The sequence below is a fragment of the Pongo pygmaeus genome, chromosome 20, assembly GCF_028885625.2.
Source record: "Pongo pygmaeus isolate AG05252 chromosome 20, NHGRI_mPonPyg2-v2.0_pri, whole genome shotgun sequence".
In the NCBI taxonomy this organism is placed as follows: Eukaryota; Metazoa; Chordata; class Mammalia; order Primates; family Hominidae; genus Pongo; species Pongo pygmaeus.
In genome coordinates, this window is record NC_072393.2 from 5,123,032 (window position 1) to 5,144,096 (window position 21,065).

Consider the following 21,065-nt stretch of genomic DNA (forward strand, 5'->3'; position numbering starts at 1 on the left):
CATTCATTTTTTTTTTTGAGATGGAGTCTTGCTCTGTCACCCAGGCTGGAGTACAGTGGCATGGTCTTGGCTCACTGCAACCCCTGCCTCCCAGGTTCAAGCGATTCTCCTGCCTCAGCCTCCCGAGTAGCTGAGATTACAGGCTCCTGCCACCATGCCCAGCTAATTTTTTGTATTTTTAGTAGAGACGGGGTTTCACCATGTTGGCCAGGATGGTCTCCATCTCCTGACCTTGTGATCTGCCTGCCTCAGCCTCCCAAAGTGCTGGGATTACAGGCGTGAGCTACCGCGCCCGGCCTTGATCTGTTGGTTTCTAAGAGACGTAGTCCTATTCTTCCCTGAGCTGGGTCCCTGGTCTCACTAAGATCACCCCTTCTCATTCCTGGAACTTCCCTGAGGTCATAGGGAGCTCTTTCATCCTATCTCTGGCTCCTGTGAGTGGCTTCTATGCCCAAGCAAGAAGTGACTCAGGCAAGGGTATAGATACAAAATGGCTCACCCTCCATCCCCAGGGATGTGATTCTGGTTCAGTGCATGGGTCTGCTCATTGAGTGGCCTAGGGGGTGGAGAAGAAAGAGTGTCCCCAACCTGTTGCTTCCCTCCACGGACTCAGTTCCTCCCCAGGGCACTTCGAGAAGGCAGTACGGTGTGATGCTCAGGGTTGCAGGTGAGATGGGCTGGGGTACGAATCCCAGCTCCACTTCAAACTCATTGTGTGTCCCTCCCTGAGCCTCAGTTTCCTAATATGTAAATGGGGCTTTTTTTTTTTTTTTTTTTTTGGAGATGGGAGTCTCATTCTGTCACCCAGGCTGGAGTGCAGTGGTGTGATCTCAGCTCACTGCAACCTCTGCCTCCTGGGTTCAAGTGATTCTCCTGTTCCAGCCTCCTGACTAGCTGGGATTACAGGCAGGCGCCACCACGCTCGGCTAATTTTTGTTTTTAGTAGAGACAGGGTTTCGCCATGTTGGCCAGGCTGGTCTTGAACTCCTGATCGCAGGTGATCCATCTGCCTCGGCCTCCCAACGTGTTGGGGATTACAGGCATGAGCCACCGCGCCTGGCCAAGGGGCTGGTAACTTCTATCTCAGAGTGACTGGCCCGTGGTGAATTCTCAGTCATGGTCACTTACTAGAATGAGAACACAAGGCAGTCCCCTACAGGACCAGGGCTTGGGTTCAAATCTTGGCCTGGCCACTTCGTCAGTGTTGTGTTTTTTTTTTTTTTTTTTTTTGAGACAGAATCTTGCTGTCACCCAGGCTGGAGTGCAATGGCATGATCTCAGCTCACTGCAACCTCCAACTCCCGGGTTCAAGCGATTCTCCTGCCTCAGCCTCCTGAGTAGCTGGGATTACAGGCACCTGCCACTGCGCCTGGCTAATTTTCGTATTTTTAGTAGAGTTTCACCATGTTGGCCAGGCTGGGTTTCACCATGTTGGCCAGGCTGGGTTTCACCATGTTGGCCAGGCTGGTCTCAAACTCCTGACCTTGTGATCCACCTGCCTCGGCGGTGTGTGGTCTTGGACAAGCACCACCACCTCTCTGGGCCAACTCCTCCTCTGACTGTTCACACAAGGAAATGAGATCAGCTCTCCAGGACCCCACCGAACTCCACCCCAGGGATGAAACTGGACAGGCAGCGCGCAACACGGACTCCACAATGGGCCGGGGTCAGACGATCTTCCTTTAATACAAAGTCGATATATCTACATACACGGGGGTGGGACAACCACCCGGCTGCTTCCGCTGGAATAAACAGTGTTGAAAGTAACTGCAGATCTGCCCTTGTACAAAGAGGAACAACTTGCTTGCTCAGGGTGGGTGGGTAGAGGGGGTCCCGTCCTTCTGGTTTTGCTCCCAAACTGCCCCCATAGTCCCAGGGGGAAAGGGTTCCTGACGTGGGGCAGCACAGCCATACAGCCACTGTCCCCGAAGAAGTAGGATCCTCTCTGTCTCCTTGGGGGCGGGAGACGGGGAGACAGCTCAGGCTCTCAGAGGAGGACCACTGTCATCTCTCTCCTCTTACAGCAGCGTCCCCCTCAACCTCACCCAACGCCACTGGGTCCGAGTTCTCCCATGACCCTACCCTCAGAACTGTATTTGATATGTCTGAAAATTTAATTTATAAAAATGAAACAAAAAGGGGGGAAAAAATCCAAGAAAGAAAAAAGGACATCCCATTCTTCTGTGAGCAAAGCACACTTTCTGATGGTAGGGAAAATTAAAAAAAAAAAAAAAAGCCAAGGTACAGCCGTGGGCCCGGCGTGCGCGTTTGCGAACATAACTATCACACAAGGACGCTTTCTACAGTGAAAAAATAGACTGTCTTTGAACAGAATATGAATAAGCCAAAGTTGTTCTCTTTGAAAGTCGTTGACTGGCGAGTCTTTTGTTTGTTTCTCTTAAAAAAAAAAAAGTGGAAAAAAAATACACTATTAAAAAAAAAAATGAAATGTCACGGGATACAGTTACACTGAGAGTTTTAAAAGAAGCTGGATTCTGGTCCCAGCCCAGTGTCCCCAGGCTGCAGAGCGGGGAGGAGCCCCCTGGGTCCCCCCCGACCACCGCTGGGGGAGGACGAGGGGTCCGTCCATGGTCTGTGCCCCACCCTCCTCTGGTTCTGGGGAGCACTCCTATTTGCTCACCGTCCCCCCACCCCCCACCCCGGAATCTGGTTTTGGAATTGGAAGGAAAGGAGGAATGTGCCAAGTATTTGAAGGCGGTGGCCGGTGCCAGGGAGGTCGCTGGGGCAGCTGGGGCCGGTGGGGGGCTCGAGGGGCTGCGTCGTCCTCGGAAATGGTGCAGAAACACAGCTGCTGCCGCTGCCACCTCCTGCCCTGCCCACTGGGGGTCCAGGCCTCAGGAGGTCTGCCCGGGAGGGGCAGAGGCATCTGGGGCCGGTGGTGTCGCGCCGGGGGGGACCATGGCTTTAGGTTGCATAGTGGTCAAAGCTTCCGAGGTACTCCAGTGCCGCCTGGTAACAGAACTGGTACTCATCCTGGGGGAGCAGAGGTGACCTGTTAGTACTTCCCCTGCTCTAACGCCTCCCAGGGCTCCCTATCGCCCTCAGGAGCAGGCCAAGCTCCTCAGCCTTGTGCGTGTCTCTTGCAGAAGGTCTCTTTGGTCCCCACGGCCCTCCCACAATGAAGTGAGCTAAGCCACATCTCTCTGCCTAACATAGCCAGGCTCTTCACCTGGAATGCCCTCTCCTCTCCTGTCTGCCTGGAGGCCCTATTCATCTTTTCTTTTTTTATTTATTTTGAGACGGAGTCTCGCTGTGGTGCCACCTCGGCTCCCTGCAACCTCTGCCTCCCGGGTTCAAATGATTCTCCTGCCTGAGCCTCCCGAGTAGCTGGGATGACAGGCGTGCGCCACCATGCCCAGCTAATTTTTGTATTTTTAGTAGAGACAGGGTTTCACCATGTTGCCCAGGCTGGTCTTGAACTCCTGACCTCAGATGATCGGCCTGCCTTGGCCTCCCGAAGTGCTGGGATTACAGGCATGAGCCACTGCACCCAGCCTTATTTCTATTTTTTTGTAGAGATGGGGTCTTGCTGTGTTGCCCAGGATGGACTCAAGCAATCCTCCCACCTCGGCCTCCCAAAGTGCTGGGATTACAGGCGTGAGCTGCCACGCCCGGTCCCCTCTACTCATCTTTTAAAACATGGCTGCTTTTCAGAACCCCCTCCACTGGAACATTCCCCTTGGAGCTAGGAGTCTGGGCCTCAGTTTCCCCATCTGTACACTGGTTGGACTTGAAGGTCAGTGGTTCATGGCAGGGTCCAGGCTGAGCCACAGACTTGCTGTGACTTGGGGACTGCAATGAGCCCATCTCTGTACACTCCAAGGGCTGCTTCTTGGCTTTGACCTTCAGCCGACTGTTGTGTTAAAAGGGTTACTGGTCCCCTTCCGGTGCGGGAGGGGTCTGTGGACCGTCTACCCACAATGACCCAGAGAGTCCCAGGTGGCTGTACCCATCTCACAGAGGAGGAAACTGGAGCTTAGGGCAGTCGGGGCGTGAGGCCAGGCTGCCTCCCCTCCCTGTCCCATCTTTACCTCTGTCTGCACCATGGCAGGCCGCTGGGTTCGTAGCATCTTCACCGTCTGAAAGATGTCGACCACGCCTTCGTACCGCATCCGCTCCAGCACGATGCTAAGCGTGATGAAGACGCCCGTCCTGCCCACGCCGGCACTGGTGGCAGTAAAGTGAGCACAGCCATTCAGGGGCAGGTGCTGGAGAGCCCTGATCTGACCACCCGATTCCCCGAGGACTCTAACAGCCCAGATGGGACAGCCTAAGCTTGGGGCTGTCCCCACCAGGCCTCAGTTTCCCCTGCAGGGCCAAAAGCTGGGACACTCGAGGGAGCTCACCTGCAGTGGACAGAGATGGGGCCATCCTGGCCAAACTGCTCCTTGGTCTTATGCACTTGGCCAATGAAGTCGATGAAGCCCTCCCCCGACTTTGGCACACCCTGTTCCGGCCAGTCTGTGAACTGGAACTGCCGGACAGTCCGGGACTGGCCATCCTGGAGTGCAGAGAGCCCAATCTTGTTATCAGTGTCAGCGGTGGCCATGGGGGTTTTTCTCCATCCTCCCTATCCTCACCCCCATTTTTTTTTTTTGAGATGGAGTTTCACTCGTGGCCCAGGTTGGAGTGCAATGGCATGATCTCGGCTCACTGCAACCTCCGCCTCCAGTGATTCAAGTAATTCTCCTGCCTCAGCCTCCCGATTAGCTGGGATTACAGGCATGAGCCACCACACCCGGCCCTCACCCCCATTTTTTACACTCTCTGCCATTCATTCACCCTGACAACTTACCGTCCTTCACAATCCAACGGTACTGCTTTCCACAAGAGATGTTCCAACCTCATCCTCGCCACTCCTCGCCACCCAGCTGTTTCTCTCCCCACATTTCCTGTATGATATCCAGCACCTCCATCCTCCATCCTTCGCCATCCCACAGTGCACCCAGCTCTGTCCTTCCCAGCTCCTATTCACCATGATCCTTTGTCATCTTCCACTCTGTGCCATTTCAGGACCCTACAGCACAACTCAACTCCATCACTGTCCATAGCTCATCACTGATGACTCATCTTGTACAACCCAATAGTGACATCATCTTTCATCCTCCACCATCCAATAACAGTGCCATTTCTACTACCCACTGCTGGTAACTCATTACCTTCTGCCATCCAACAGTTCCACCCAACACCATCATCTTCCATCACCTGCCACCATCCCCTCTTGGTAAGTCATCCTTAACCATTCAATGGTGGTATCTGCCATTGACTGTCTTCATCCCCCACTACTCAACCACTCCTCTTCGCAGTCTCTTTTCCCACCACCCAGTGGCGCCGTCCAACCACATCATTCTCTGCCATCTTCCATCCTTCACAACTCAATGGTGCCATTTTCCACCACCCATCACTAACACTTCATCACTCTCCACCATCCAAGGGTACCATCTTCCACTGACATTCTTCATTCCCCATCATCTGCCTTGTTCTAATCCCATCCTCCACCATCAAAATGGTGCCATCCAAAATTATCCTCTGCCACCATTTGCCATCCAATGTACCATCTTTCCCTGATGTTTTACATTTTCTAAAATCTCCTTTCCCAACCCCATCTTCCTCAGTCTTGTACCACCCATTGGTTTATACCATTGACTACTGATTGTTTACTGTCCTTTCTTAGTCAAAGTATTTCCCATTGACTTTCTCCACCCCCTGCTGGCCAAATATTTGCCCTTCTCCAATTCTGTCTTCCTCCATCCACCACTGATAAAGCATCACCCTTCACTGACCCAAACTACCACATTCCACTGACATTCTCCATCCTATTATGTGAATGTTCTTCTCTCCAATTGCAGATTCCACCCCTCCAAGGGCACCATCTTGCACTGCTCGCAGCACAATGCCCGGCAATTGCTGTTCATTCAGCCTTCACCATCCTTTGGCGTCATCTTGGCCAACATTCCCCTTCCTCTATCATCCCCTCACTGCATTCTCTACCATCATCTATCTTCCACCACTAACTTTGATCCTTTGTCACCCAACAGGGCCACCTTCCACTATGAGTCTTCATCTGTTGCCACCTAATACTTGGCCTTTCTCCCTCAACCTGACACTGCAGTCCTTCATTGAGCCAACACCATCCATACTCATCTCTCCTCACCCAACGGTGCCAATCCCCACCATGTGACTCTCCTTGTCCACTGTCCGCCACCCGTCACCCTCAATCCCTCAAGTCCCTTTCAGCCCTTTAATATCACCCTCCACAGGTGGCTGCTTCCAGAGGAAAGCCCCATTCACTTCCTTGAATATCATCCCCTGGGGCCATGTTCCCTAGTGAGTGGAGACACTACAGGGTCTCTCTTCCACTTATGTGGCAGTAGAAGCAAGTGGCCAACTGGTCAGCTGACATTTCTCCTGATTCCTAATGCTTATCCCTAACCCTCGGCCTTTGTATTCATCATCAACCAGGGCAGCCCTTTCCAGATCACTAAGGCAACAGCCCGTGGGGCCCAGTCTGGCTCCAGCCCCTCCCGCTAATCTGTCTCTTCACTCACCCGGGCATCTGTGACCTTGAATTCTCGCAGAATATACTGAGGCATGTTGTATTCTGCCATCGGATCTACCACAAAGTACTGGTAGCGGGCAGAGCGCTCGGCTGGCCAGTACTGGTGACATTTCTCCTGCGGAGGAGATGGCGGCCGTGGTCAGCACTGTCTGAGCCACAGTCTGGCCCTCGCCCTTCCCCGCCGTCGCCCCTGGCTCACCCGGCCCATCTCCCGCAGCTTGGTCAGCATCACCACAATCGTCGAATTGTTCTCCCACAGCATGCGCCAGAAGTCTTCTGTGGTCTCTGCCAGCGGCCCCTGTGTCGCGATGTAGGCCTTCTGCTGCCTGCAGGCGTGGGGGGTATGAGCCCAGGGCCGGCAGGGAGACCCGGCGTGGTACTCACCTGATGCTGCCCGGGAGGGTCAGGACCAAGCCAGCAATAGCTACACCTACCACCCCACTGCCTGCCAGGAATGGCTGCTGGGTGCACCGCTTCCCTTCCTGGTGATCCCATTTTGCATGTGGGGAAACCACCAGTCTCATGACAAATTCAAATCCCTTGACAAAGCTGCGAGACCATCCACTAACCTCTCCTGATTTCTTCCCTCCATCTCCTTCAAGGGCCACTGCCCTACTTTCAGTTGCTTGTGTGGGCCAAGCTCTCAGCCCCGGGCCTTCGCACATGTGGCACCCTCTGCCAGGAACACCCTCCCCTCCTTTGCCAGGATTTCTCAATCTCAGTGCTATTGACATTTGGTGCTGGATTGTTCTCTGGGATAAGCTGTCCTGTGTACTGTAGGATACTGAGCAGCATGCCTGGTCCCCACCCAGTCAGTGCTGGTAGTAGTCATCATGACAATAAGAAATATCCTCAGGGTGTCAGAATTACCCCAACTGAGAACCACTGATAGAACAGATAGAATCACATCATGGACAGCAGCCATCAGTTAAACACACACCCAACGATTCATGGACAGCAGCCATCAGTTAAATATACATCTAAAGATGTGTATTTAAACAGCTCAGGGCTGCCAGTATCTCCCCAACTCTGTCTCCCACAAGACTGGAGGCCTCTTGAGAGCAGAGATGGGCTCCTTCTGGGGCCCTGAGATGGGAAAGGCATGGCACCTACCTGTAGCCATCAATGAAGCTGGCGTTGATGTAGTCAGAGCCCTCCACACCCCGGATGGGCTGCAGACAGACCCGTGTGCTCTCATAGGGCATGATGTTCACCAGGCGGTTCTTGAACTTGTTACAAGGCAGATTGGCACTGATGAAGCGTGACGTGTGGGCCTTGGAGTTAGCCAGCCGCTGTTGGGAGGAGGAAGCCAGGGGCCACCATTAGGATGAGGAAGGCTAGGCTTTCAGCCAGAGCACCAATGGTGGATAGGTAGGTAGGGGCACCCCGCCACCACCTTCTAGTCCCCATTGCTCGAGGCGGGCCTAATTTTTGGCTCTTTGGGCCTCTTCCCCACCCTGCCCACGGCAGTCTCCACCCCGCTGGCACCTTGAACTCGAGTTCCATGCCAGTGACGTGCTCGCCAGGCTCCACCTGGGCCAGCTTCTGGATGTAGGCATAGAGGCTGCGTGCGGGCACTTCTGTGTTGCCACAGCCCACGGCCTCCAGCAGGGCCTCATGGATGAAGCTGTACTGGTCCTCCGTCTGCACCATGTAGTTGCGCTGGGACCTCATGAGCGTCACGTGGCCATAGACATCGACTGTCTTCTCTGGCTTGATCCGCTCAAGCATGGCGTCGATGACAATAAAGCAGCCTGTGCGGCCCACACCGGCACTGTGGGGACAGCCATGTGGCGTTCAAGGGCTGCGGGGACCGGGGGAAGTGGATGGGGCAGAGTGGGGTGGACGTACCTGCAGTGAACCACGATGGGGCCGGCATCTGGTGGGTTGCAGGTCTTGACTCTCCGCAGGAAAGCCAGGAAGGGCGTTGGGTATTCAGGCACGCCATGGTCTGGCCATGCTGTAAACTGGAACTGGCGGACCTCACGTTTCTCACTGGAGCCATTCTGGGGACCACAAGGATGTCACCTGTCACTCTGGCTCGCCCTGCCACCCATGTGCTGGAAATGCCCAAGTGGCCGGGTGCGGTGGCTCATGCCTGTTATCCTAGCACTTTGGGAGGCCGAGGTGGGTGGATCACCTGAGATCAGGAGTTCGAGACCAGCCTGACCAACACGGAGAAACCTCGTCTCGACTAAAAATACAAAATTAGCCGGGTGTGGTGGCGCATGCCTGGAATCCCAGCTACTTGGGAGGCTGAGGCAGGAGAATGGCTTGAACCTGGGAGGTGGAGGTTGCAGTGAGCTGAGATCGTGCCACTGCACTCCAGCCTGGGCAACAGAGTGAAACTCGATTTCAAAAAAAAACACCCATGTCTGTGCCTCCCAGTCACCATGTCCCTAAGTGCCCGACTTGGGCTCTAGCCGCCCCTGGACGTTTCCAAGTAAAGAGTCTTGCGGACACCTCACACACAACGTGGCCAACTGTATCTGGTCTTCTCCCTAAACCTGCTCCCCCATCTTAGCTGAAGGTGGCTCCAACCTTCTGGGCACTCTGGCCACAGCTTGGGAGTCACCCTTAACTCTCCCCTCTCACATCCAATACCTCACCCAGGACTGTCGGCTCTGCCTTCAAAGTCTATCCCAATCCACCTGCTCTTCTCCATGGAGGCCAACCTCGTCTAGACCTATCACTACCCTCTTTGCCCCCGACCTTGGCTCCCACCCAATACCCCCAATCTATCTTCCCTGCAGCAGCCAGAGGGCACTTGAGTGCCTGAGTCAGATCTGGTCCCTCCTCTGCCCACAGCCCTCCATGGCTCCTGCCTCCCAAAGGGTCAAAGCCAAAGTCTTCCCCAAGGCCCCCAGGATCCTGCATGACCTACCCTGTCCCCTCCCTACCCTCCCCCCTGTTCCTGTAACATGCCAGGCACAGTCCTGCCCCAGGGCCTCTGCCCAGGCTGCACCCTCTTACCTGAAATGCTGTTTCCCCAAATCTCCCCATCATACCCTCTTCCAGGTCCCCGACACTGTTTTTCTCCTCCACTCTATTTTTCTCCTTTGACATGTAAGCTTTCTTGACATTTCATAGTTGTGGTCTGTGTCTTGTCTACTAGACTGTTAAATCCCCCAAGGGCAGAACGTTTTGTCTGTTTAGGTCCCTGTTGTGTGCTTGTGTCCAGGTTAGGGAGTGAGATATAACATGTGCTTAATGTGTGTGATTGAACCAAGAATTCTCACTCTTGTCCATATACTCAAGTTTTCTGGCAATTAGATCAAGCAGGTGCCTGATGGTGAGATGACCTGGCTGGGTGTTGGGGATACATCATGGTGCCAGTAGCACCTCCCCTCCCCTTCATGACAATAACAAATGTCCCTGGATGGCAGAATTGTCCTAATTCAGAACCACAGATGGAACCACACTATGGGACAGCAGCCATCAGTTAAATACATATCTAAAAGATCTTCTCCATCCCAGCCCTGACTTTGCAGAGCTGCCAATATCTGTCCATCTCTGTCTGGAGACTCCTTGAAGGCAGGGCTGAGGCCCTGCTGAGGCCCCCATCATAGGCTCAAGCTGGGTGAGGCCAGAGGACAAGTGGGCAAAGAGGACCTGGGGCATGAGTAAAGGCAAGAGGAAATCTGGCTCATTGCTGAGTTGGGCTCTGCCCGCTTTGTCCTCCTGCCATGGGTGGAAACAAGCAGTGTCCTCTCTGAGCCTCAGTTTCCCCCACCACAGAAGTGGGTTCCATGAGAATGTAGTCAGCCTGGGTAGACACTCTCTGCTTTCTCTCTGTCCCATGGGGAGCTCCCAGGGTAGAAGCTGGGGCCCTCTGCCTCCCTTCCAACACATTCCTCCACCCTCAGCCCCCAGCCCCAGCCCGGGACCCACCTTGTGCAGAGAGAATGTCCTGACACAGAATGTGGCCAGCTCGATGGTGTCCAGCAACGTAACCTGGATGAAGCCATAGGTCTCCGTGCCTCTGTTGGGCCAGTACTGATCACACTTGATCTGTATCGGGCAAGAGAACAGGTGACAGCAAGGGCCAGGCTGGCTGGCGAGGGCTTGAGGGCCGTGGGGTCCAAGGCTCACCCGTGACTTCTCTTCCAGCCGCGTCATCATGACGATGGTGGCCGACCGCTGCTCCCACACCATACGCCAGAAGTCCCCAAAGGTCTCAGGCAGCGGCCCCTGCGTGGCAATGTACGCGTTCTGACGCCGGTAGCCGTCCACATAGTTGGCATTGATGTAATCGCTGCCCACGATGCCTGCAGCCAGGGCGAGAGGCCAGGGATCTGTGGGGGCTGTCTTGCTAGTTTGGCTCTGTCTGGCCAACCACTTCCTGGAAGTTCACTCTGACTGTTCCCAGATTGTCCCCAAGGTGACCATGAGACGTGTGCTTCACAGTTTCTCCCCGTCAGCGCTATCACCATTTGGGGCCAGATTGCTCTCTGTGGTGGGGCTGTTCTGGGCACTGCAGGGTGCTGAACTGCATCCCTGGCCTCCACCCACTCCACGCCAGCAACATTTCTTCCCTTCAAGTTGTGACAACCAAAGATGTCCCTGGACATTGCCAGATGTCCCCTGGGCAGCAGAACTGCTCTGATTGGTCACAACTGATGCAGAAGGACAGATGAAGCCATGTTAGAGACAGCAGCCATCAGTTAAATACATATCTAAAGATGCCCAGTGGCCTCCAGTTGGAGCTGGACCAGGTCTATGACCAGAATCAGGCCTCAGTGGCCAAGGGAAGACATGGGATCTAGCACTTTCCATGCAGTGGGGAAGGGCAGGTTAAGACCGGGGGTCTCCGAGCTACCTTCAATGGGCTGGAGGATGACGCGGGAGTGGTCATAGGCGATGACGTTGGCATAGCGGTTCTTCGGCTTGTTCACTTCCAGGTTGGAATGTTCCCACGTGAACTGCTGTCCAGGGTCAATGGACTACAGAGGAAGGGGAGGGCGCAGGTGTCAGGGTAGGTGCCTGTGAGGCCGAGGTGATGAGGGTGGGAGGTGGGTGCGGGCTCACCTCATACTCCTGGGAGAGCTTGAGGCTGTCGTTGGCCTTGAGCCGCTCCGTGTGTTCCGCCATGTCTGCGATGGGGATTGGCGGGTGGCTAAGCATGCCTACAGGGTGGAGCAGACCCCGCCGGGGTTGGTCACTTGGGGAGCCAGCCGGGGACTCGGGGGAGGGGGGTGCTCTACATGTGAGTCTGCGATGGGCGAGCTGCGGTTAGAAGGGCGTGGCTGGGGTGGGGCTTGGCAGGAGGGGAAGACTCAGGGTGGCTCACGAAGGGGCTGGGACCCCAGGCCTAGGGGACTCTAAAGGCAGCAGGTTTGAGGCCTGCTGCTCCGGGCAGAGCCTGACACCCCTGGAGGGGCCTGGATCTCAGCGTTGGCCCATCCTGTTTCCTTCCAACCAAGCTGGGGGTGCAGAGGCTGAGAGAAGGGTCACCCCGGAGGATGTCAAGCTCCTAGTGCCTCGAGCCAAGAAGCAAGTGTGTGGCATAGAAATTAAATTGCAGATGCAGCTGGCTGGGCTTTGGAAATACTGTCCCTGGGTGGGCGACTGACACCCCTTTCTGTCCCTCTGGGATCAGAGGCACGAAATCCGCTTCCAGGTAGAGGCGACGGACTAGGGAGGGAAAACAGTATGTGTGCGTGTATGTGAGAGGAGTGAGGGGTCCCCATCTGTCCCTGCGCTTGCTTGGGGCAGGAGCAGGCGCAAGAAGGGCCTGGCCTGAGAGCTCTTATCCTTTCAAGCCCCCCAGGATGGCTGCTGGAGGTGCTGGGTGTGGGCTCGGTTCTCCCTTCCCGATATCTGGGTCTGCAGAACCCTGACCTCTCCTGGGACCTGTGTATCGGATGTTCAGCTCTCAGGTGGTTTCCAGACCAGTTGGTAATATTTAATGTTCTGAGCCTCCCACGTGTCCCTAGCTGCCCTGGGTGCCCCCAAGAGCTCACATCTAAGGGGCCTGCCTGTCATGTGGGCACGTCCTGGGTACATATGTGCCTCACCCACGTCCCTGACACACACATACATACCACACACACAGCAGTCACACACAGCCACCTGAGGGCCCAATGGACCAACCCCCTGCCCTCTTACAGGAGCCAGCACAGGACAGGTGGGCAAAGGCTGGTGACGGGTGGGCGCGTGGACAGAGACAGGAGGCAGGATGGAGAAACCAAAGAGGAAATGAATAGGGGGGGCAAAAGGAAGCCAAAAACAGACACAGGAACTAACTTTCAAAGTGAAACCCCGGCTCCCTGAGGGGGCTCCTGAGGCCTGAATCTGCAAACAGCAAACAATAAATAAATGAAAACATGCGGGGGGTGGGGGGGGTCCCACCTCTGCCTCCCCCACCCCTCACTGGCTGGCGGATGCAAAGGGTTAGAGTAACGCGGACAACGGGGGGTGGGGGGACGTACAGCCACCTGGGCCCCCACCTGAGGACTCACGATAGCTGCTAACTGTGTACCCCTCTGGCTGGATACCAGTCAATCCTGGTCTTGACCCGTCACTCTGGAAGGACTCCAAAGTGCTAGGTTCTTCTCTCTACAAATCCCCTCCCCTAGACCAGCCTGGCCTTGGGTCCCCTCTGTTGAGGTCAGCAGAGGGCATTCTGAGGAAGGAGGATGCAGGATGGTGAAGGAGAAGCTGGGGGAGCAGGGAAAGGACATATGGGCCCATGCCATGAGCTTCAAGGAGAACAGCAACCATCAGTTAAATGCACATGTTGAAAATCCTTATTTGGATGGAAACAGAACAGACATAAGCTAGTCCAGAGACAGAAATGAGACGGGAGCACATTAGCGGTGAATTATGAGACTCTGCGTGATCCCTTCAGGAGACTGCAGCCATCAGTTACATGCACATTTAAAATTCTCATTTGGCTGAAAAACCAAAGCAACACGAATCAGTACAGAGGAGAGAAACGGAAGAGAATACACGAGGGGTGATACATGAGGCCCTGCATGATCCCTTTATGAGGACAGCAGCCATCAGTTAAATACGAATGGTCAAACTCCTCATTTGGATGAAAACAGAAGCGAAACAAGCCAGTCCAGAGACAAAAAAAAAAAGAAAGTACGTCAGGAATGGCATGTGAGGCTGTGCATGAGGCTTTAAGAAGGACTAAAGACATCAGTGAAATACAAATGTTTAAAATCTTCAATTGGTTGGAAAATAGAGTTGATATGAACCAGTTCAGAGATATGAAGTGGAGACCGGGTAAAGTTGGAAGGACAGATGTAACCAGGCTGTGAACCCATAAGGAGAATAGCAGCCATCAGTAAAATGAAAAATTCCTTATTTGGTTAGAAGCAGCTGGCATGAGCCCATGAAGAGGGAGGAGATGGTGGAGTTTGTGAATCATATATGAAAATGATCAAGGATAAGACCTTGATTCAGTTCTCCCGGACTGTCAGGTGACTTTAATCTACAGGGAACTATAAAGAGGCATGAACCCTGGCAGCCATGGTGGGAAGAGGTACAGGGCATTGGGAAGGTATAATTTCTGTACCTTGCTAGGGATATATCCCAAGGGAGTGTGGAAAATGGCTGAGGGCAAACCTCAACTCCCACCACTGAGGAACATTAAAACTAGAGACATAAACAGAAGAAGAGCTCTTTCTGCTCAAAGAAATGAGCGGTTTATCTGTGTTTTCTCTGTTTTTTTATTTTTAAACATCTTTAGGCTCCTGAAAAGGACAGCAGCCATCGGTTAAATGTTAACTTAAAAAAAAAAGCCTCACTTGGTTGTAAGCAGAATCAACCTATGAGTCCCAAGCCCAGATCCACGTAGGGTTGGAGGTATTTGGGAATCAAGAATATGGCTGCACCAAGCATAGTTCAGAGGGGGCCAATGAGGAGCCCCCAGAGTGGCAGCTACTGCTTCTCCCCAGCTATCTCCCCCCGTTGGTGGTATCCCTGGTACCAGGGATAAGTACATACCTGGAGTCTGGAAGTTAATGCGTCTCATTTCCACAGGGTCCTTGGGGTGGTGAGGGGCGAGGTCGGCATTGTTCAGGAGGCATTTGGTGCGGGGTTCTGAGTCCTTGCGTTTACTTTAGGAGAAGCAAGCGAACAGTCCAGTTAGCACTGGCACATGTTCATGTGTGAACACAATTCAGGCCCCAGGAATGCATGGCAGGAAAAGGACCGTGGACCTGTATGACTGGGGTTTCCAGGACCAAGTACAGATACGTGTACAAGCTGTGGGGGCAGCCAGGCATCCCCTCTCCTGTGGGCACAGTATCAACCCATTCCCTGTCCTCCTCCTCTTGCCTGAAGCCTCCAGCGGGGAGGGCTGATTCTTACCTGTCGGGCTTGCTGTTCCCGAAAGCAGACACAGGTGAGAGAGAAGGGGGAAAAAAAGAAGAAAGGTGAGGGCGTGCTGGCCATAAAGGGCTTGTTCTGTGACTCTCAGTGGCTTCCTTAACCTCTCTGAGCTTTGGTCTCCTCTGGAAAATGGCGCTCATCTTTCCTGTTTGTTCCCCTGCCTACTGACACCACAAGGAGGCTTATCTCAGCCCTCTCTTTCTAAGCTGGGACGTGCCCCATGGGGCCACTACAATTGCTGTCCTCATTGAACTGGACACAGGCAGTCTCTACCCCAAATCTAGTTGCTGAGTTGAAGATAGGGGTTAAGAGGAGAAGCCAAGCCACTAGCCTGCTTTGAGTCCTAGCTCTGCCATTCCCATGCTGTGTGACCTTGATCAAGTGGCTTAACCTCTCTGAACTTCGGTTTCCCCATGTGTACGACAGAGACCTTTAGTGATGATTCTCTGAGACAACTCCTCCCTTCTTTTCCAGGAAGCCCTCCCTGCCGTCGAGTCAGGGAGGACATGGGGCTTACTTCTTGTAGAGCAGGATAGCAATGACAATGCAGATTATGAAGACCACGGCCAGCACAGGCCCGATCACCCAGATAAGCCCCTCCTCGCCATCCACGATGGGCTGGGGGTCCGGGTTATCCAGCTGGAAGGGGTCTGAGAAGGGACTGGCTGCAAAGGTCTGCAGGGAAAGGGGGGGTCTCCATCAGTGTCCACCTCCTTGTAGTGGCCAGATGGGTCTTTCTCAAACACAAACCTATGTTTCTCCCCTGCTCTAGATCCCTCCTATATTCCCAGAACCTCGACCCTGGAGGCCTATATGACCTGGTCCCTGCCAATCTTTGCTCTCCCCATTCCCTTCTCTGCTCCAGCCACTCTCCTTTCTGTACCTCCAGACCTTTGCACATGCAAATCCTGGGATGCTTTTTCTTCGCTGAACTCCTACTCACCCCTCAACACCCCAGCTCCAAGGTCTCTTCCTCTAAGAAACCTTCGTTTCAGGATCTCTCCACTCCCAAGTCTTCCCCTCTGCCCAGCTCTGACCACAGGGAGCTGCCTGTGACTGACCACAGAGGTCAGGGCCTTGGGGAATGGGGTCTGCCTCATTCAGAGGTGTGTCTGGATGTGGGCAGACACCATTCAGGACTTACAGGCTCGCTCTTCTGAAGCACAGCAAGCACAAAGAGGACATAGCGGTGGCCGGGCTCCAGGCCCCGGTTATCGAAGCCGCCATACTGCTTCTGGTCGCCGGGATGGAACGTGGGCGGCAGCACAGAGAAGCGAGCTGCGATATAGGGCCGGGGCACCTCCAGCTGACGCGAGTGCCGCAGGCTGCGCCTCTGTAGCCGTGAAATGTCCTGGATGAGCTGCAGGAACAGAGTCATGGGTGGCTCAGAGCTCAGCTGGGAGCAACAGAGCACGTGAAAGCTGGAATGTATCTGGGCCCTGCGGGTTGGGCCCCCGGCCCTCACCTCCTCCAGATCCATGTCCTCTGGGCTACCCAGCGGGGTCAGGAATTGGCCTCCACGAGACTTGCGCAGTGGCACCATCACAATGAAATAGCTCCTGTAGGGAGATGGGAAAGAATCAGAGGGGGATGTCGACAGGGATGACCAAGGGATGCTACATGGGGGCAAATGGGGGAGGCCGTTTCTCTGAGTCTTCCCTTCTGTTCATACAATGAGCCTATTCCCCTATGCCCCATCCACAAACACCACAGTTGCTGACTCAGGCCTCCAGACCTTGGATCATGCTGTACTTTCTGCCTAGAAGGCTTACTTCATGTAATGTTCATTGTTGAACTCCTATACATCCTTCAAAGCCCCAGCTTCAATGCCCACATAGCCTTGTAGCCCTTAAATCTTCTCTGCCTCGGAGGCAGAGTGCTCCTCTCCCCACTGGGGACTCTCAGCTTTGCCTCCCCACCAGTTGGGAAGCCCAGAATCAAATCCTTTCAGGGGCCCCAGTAATACCCAGTAGAGGGTCAGGCATATGAGGTATCAGGAAATGCTGGAAAAGCGGACACAGGACACATTTAGTGACAATAGCCCATGAGAAGCACTGAAATCTTGGATGACCCCATGAACTGGGGCTGATACAGTCCGTGTTTCATAGGCAAGGAAATTGAGGCACAGAGAGGGCACGTGGCTTGCCCCAGCCATATAGCAGGCCGATGGGGGTGACGAGGAACCCGGAGCATGGGGGTGAGCATACTGGACAGGCACGGGGCTCTGGCCGTCAGGAAGATACACCATGATGAAGCCGTCGGCGTCAGGCTTGGGGGCGACGCTGGGCTTGCCGTTGAGCAGGTTGAAGGCAGTCCAGGCGGTGACCGTCTGCTGGAGGCCGCCCAGGCTGCTGCCGCGATTGGTCAGCACAAAGTTGTAGAAGGTGTGGGGCTTGAGGTGCGTGATGAGCTTCTTGGTGGTACGGCCATCCACATCCAGTGTGAGCCCATTGTACTGGATCTGTGGACCAGGGCTAGCTCAGCAGGGCCTGGTGGGCTCAACACCTGCCCATGGATTGAGCCCCAGATCCAGGATGAGTCCCCTACCCTGACTGAGCCCTGATCCCACTGAACTCTGCCCTAGGCAGAAATCTAACACTGACTGATCCCTGATCCCAGGCTGAGCCCCCAACTCTGACTGAGCCCCAACCTCACTGAACCCTGACCCCAGACTGTGCCTAAATTCCAGCTGAGCCCTGATCCTAGGTAGAAGCCCACTTTGAGCCCCAATCCCACTGAACCCTGAACCCACACTGATCGTGAATTCCAGCTGAGCCCTGACCCTAGGTGGAAACCTACCTCTGAGACCTGATCTTAGACTGATTCCTGATCTCAGACTAAACCTCAATCCCAGGCTGACCCCCAATCCCAGACTTGGCACCAACTCCAGACTAAACTCTGACCTCAGGCTAAGTACCAACTATGAGTCCCAGTCTTGACTATGCCTCAGTCCCAGCTGAGCCATGATCTAAGGCTGAGCCCCAACTCTGATTTCCAATATGGACTAAATCTTAATCCCAGACTGAACCTCAATCCCAGCTAAGCCACAATCCAAGGTTGAGCCCAACACTGATCCCCAGTATTGACTGAACCTCAATTCCAGCTGACCTCCAATCCTAGGCTGGGCCCCAAGTCTGATTCCCAGTATTGACTAAGCCTCAATCCTAGCTGAGGCCCATCTCTGACTAAGCCCTGATCCCTCACTTCACACCAACTCCAAACTGAGCCTTAACCCCTGCCGAACTACCTGACCCTGCCTGCCTGCCTGCCTGCCTGTTGGCTGGGCAGTCGCACCTTGTAGGGCGTGGGTGAGTTGTAGTTGTCCGGGAACTCCCAGCTGAGCAGAACTGACGTCTTCATGATCATTTTCACCTTGAAGTTCTTGGGCGAGACTGCCCGGGAGGTGGTGGAGCAGGGAGAGAGCAGAAGAGAGGCCCCGTGAGTGCCTGGCACCGGGTGGCGTGAAGCGGGGTGGGGTGGGGCGGCCCAGGCGCTCCCTGTCGTCCGCTGTGCCCATGCTCACGGCCTTCCTGCCTGGCCCTGGCCCTGGCCCGGCCCTGCCCTGTCCTGTCCCAAGTCCCTGCTTCAGGAGACGGCGCGGCTGCAGAGGCTGCAGAGAGAAGGTGGAGGAGGAGGAAGAGGGGGGAGGGGAGCAAGGGGAGGGGGCGGCGGTGGTGCCACCGAGGCACGTCCCACCTTTGCCAACGCCGGAGCCTCGGGGTCCGGACTTGCCTTGAGTGACCACGAGGAAGCAGAAAAGTGACCACTTACCTGGGCAGGGGAGAGGGAGGGGGCTGGGGTGGGGGTGGGCGCGAGGCCCGGTCCGGCTCTGGTGCAGGGGTCGCCGCGCGCCTACCTTGGTCCCGCAGGAACGTCCGGTAGCGGACGGGGGGGCTGAAGGGGCCAGGGCCCCGGCGCGTGTGGGCTCGCACTTGGAGGTCATAGGCCGTGTCGGGCTTCAGGCCCTGCAGCGTGAGCGCGTTCTCCGCGCCCGGCTCAGCCGCTGCCGGCAGCTCAGTCTCTCGGGCAGGGCCCAGGGTGCCGGCCTCCCGCACGGCCACCGTGTATTTGACGATGGCCCCGTTGCGCTCGGCGGGCACGGGTGGCAGCCAGCGGAGAAGGACGGTCCCGGCCGAGGCGTTGCCAGCCGCCTCCAGGATCTGCGGGTGGCCACGGGGCGTGTCCTCCGGGATGCTCAGGACCTCGGCTGCCTCCTCGCCCAGGCCGCCGCGGCTCCGGGCCGCAAGCCGGAACACATACGTGGCCCCCTTGTGCACGCCTGATGCCGTGTAGCGGTCCTCGGAGGGCGGGAACTCCAGGGTGGCCAGGGGCGTCGAGTCCTCGCGGCCAAACTGCAGGCGGTAGCCCAGCACCTGGTCCTCCGCGGTGCCGGCCGGGGGCTCCCAGCGTGCCAGCAGGCTGCCCTCGGGGGTCTGCTGCACCGACAGGGTTGGGCGGCCCAGCACTGTGGGGATACGGGGCAGGTGTCAGGGTCCCAGCGCCATCTGCCGGCCCAGAGGCACAAGGTGGCGTTGTATTTTTAATTATTTTCCTTTAATATATTTTTTTGAGTGGGGGGGTCCTACTCTGTTGCCCAGCCTGGAGTGCAATGCTGAGATCACGGCTCACTGCAGCCTCGAACTCCTGGGCTCAAGTGAGCTTCCTGCCTCCGCCTCCCAAAGTGCTAGGATTATAAAGCCACTGCATCCAGCTGTAGTTGTGATTTTTTTTTTTCTTTTTTTTTTGGGACAGAATCTTGCTCTGCTGCCCAGGCTGAAGTGCAGTAGCCCCATCTCAGCTCACTACAAGCTCTGCCTCCTGGGTTCAAGGGATTCTCCTGCCTCAGTCTCCCGAGCAGCTGGGATTACAGGTGCACACCACCACACCCGGGTAATTTTGTATTTTTAGTAGAGACGGGGTTTCGCCATATTGGCCAGGCTGGTCTTGAACTCCTGACCTCAGGTGATCCACCCGCCTCAGCCTCCTAAAGTGCTGGGATTACAGGCGTGAGCCACCGCGCCCAGCCTGGGGTTGTGATTTTTAAAAGTGGATCTCAAGGCTGGGTGCGGTGGCTCACATCTGTAAGTAATCCCAGCACTCTGGGAGGCTGAGATGGGCAGATCATTTCAGGTCAGGAGTTCGAGACCAGCCTGGCCAACATGGTGAAACCCTGTCTCTACTAAAAATACAAAAATTAGCCAGGGGTGGTGGTGCATGCCTGTAATCCCAGCTACTCAGGAGGCTGAGGCAGGAAAATCACTTGAACCCAGGAGGCAGAGGTTGCAGGGAGCTGAGATCGCGCCACTGCACTCCAGCGTGGGTGACAGAGCAAGACTCCGTCTTAAAAATAAAAATAAAAGTAGGTCTCAAGAAAGCCTCACTTAAGAAGCAAAGGCTTGAAGGAAAAAAGAGAGGGAACCACGAGAAGATCTGGGGGAATCGTGCTCCAGGAAGAGGGCCCATGCAAAGGTGTAGAGCCAGCACTGGGCTAGGGGCGCATAAAGCACAGCAAGGAAGTGAGGACTCAGAGAACCCCTCCTCCTTCCATTAAAGGCAACCATCTCCTGCCTTGTTGATTTGGCCGTTGCTCAATGCAGGTGCCTGACCAATACCCACGGGACATAAAGAAATCCAAAATCCGCCCCTGCTCTTTGTTTCACACAGCCTGGGTAGCAATCAATGTACTGAGAGAGGTTCTGGGGTCAGGCAAAGAAGGGGGAAAGCTGGGCTGTATACGTGAAAATGGACTTCTCTACTGCAGGACTTATCCTTATCAGGGCCTTGAATGGACTGCTATGAATACCCAGGGTGGTGGGGAGAGCAGCGTATGCAGTGGGTTCTGCTTAGCAAACACAGCTCTAATACAATGTCCCTGAGAGAGGAGGGAAGTGCCCTGCTGGCTAGAAGAAGGGAGGCAGAGATCACAGGAGGCTGCCTGGAGGAGGTGGCATTAGAGCTGGCTGCTGGAGGACGCAGACAAGGTAGGCGAAGGGAATAGTGTGGACAAGGGCAGGGGCTGTGTCCAGCTGGGAGGCCTGAAAGGTGGGGTACATAGTGGTGTGGCTACAAGGGTCCCTGAGGAGAGGGTGGGTGTGGGGACTGGGATGAAGGCCACAGAAGCCGGTCGATTGTTCCTGAAATA

General features: G+C 55.2%; 1 protein-coding gene across 13 annotated transcripts in view; it reads right to left on the bottom strand.

The window, feature by feature from the left end:
• Nucleotides 1-1,667: 1,667 nt before the first annotated feature.
• Nucleotides 1,668-21,065, bottom strand: part of PTPRS (protein tyrosine phosphatase receptor type S) — a 134,220-nt gene continuing 114,822 nt past the window's right edge. For 8 of the 13 annotated variants that reach the window (XM_054463058.2, XM_054463055.2, XM_063657961.1 and 5 more), the window contains 21 exons: nt 18,780-19,388; nt 18,218-18,315; nt 17,131-17,384; nt 16,389-16,482; nt 16,068-16,283; nt 15,441-15,598; nt 14,903-14,914; nt 14,537-14,649; nt 12,827-12,874; nt 11,609-11,706; nt 11,400-11,523; nt 10,673-10,848; nt 10,472-10,591; nt 8,432-8,586; nt 8,069-8,354; nt 7,694-7,872; nt 6,780-6,906; nt 6,570-6,695; nt 4,368-4,522; nt 4,053-4,188; nt 1,668-2,994 (listed from right to left, as the gene is read on the bottom strand). In XM_054463058.2, the coding sequence (XP_054319033.1) occupies nt 2,926-2,994; nt 4,053-4,188; nt 4,368-4,522; nt 6,570-6,695; nt 6,780-6,906; nt 7,694-7,872; nt 8,069-8,354; nt 8,432-8,586; nt 10,472-10,591; nt 10,673-10,848; nt 11,400-11,523; nt 11,609-11,706; nt 12,827-12,874; nt 14,537-14,649; nt 14,903-14,914; nt 15,441-15,598; nt 16,068-16,283; nt 16,389-16,482; nt 17,131-17,384; nt 18,218-18,315; nt 18,780-19,388 (3,353 nt within the window). In that variant the 3' untranslated portion in view covers nt 1,668-2,925. The remainder of the gene's footprint in view (nt 2,995-4,052; nt 4,189-4,367; nt 4,523-6,569; nt 6,696-6,779; nt 6,907-7,693; nt 7,873-8,068; nt 8,355-8,431; nt 8,587-10,471; nt 10,592-10,672; nt 10,849-11,399; nt 11,524-11,608; nt 11,707-12,826; nt 12,875-14,536; nt 14,650-14,902; nt 14,915-15,440; nt 15,599-16,067; nt 16,284-16,388; nt 16,483-17,130; nt 17,385-18,217; nt 18,316-18,779; nt 19,389-21,065) is intronic. The other 5 variants (XM_054463060.2, XM_054463059.2, XM_054463062.2 and 2 more) reach the window with 3 other exon arrangements.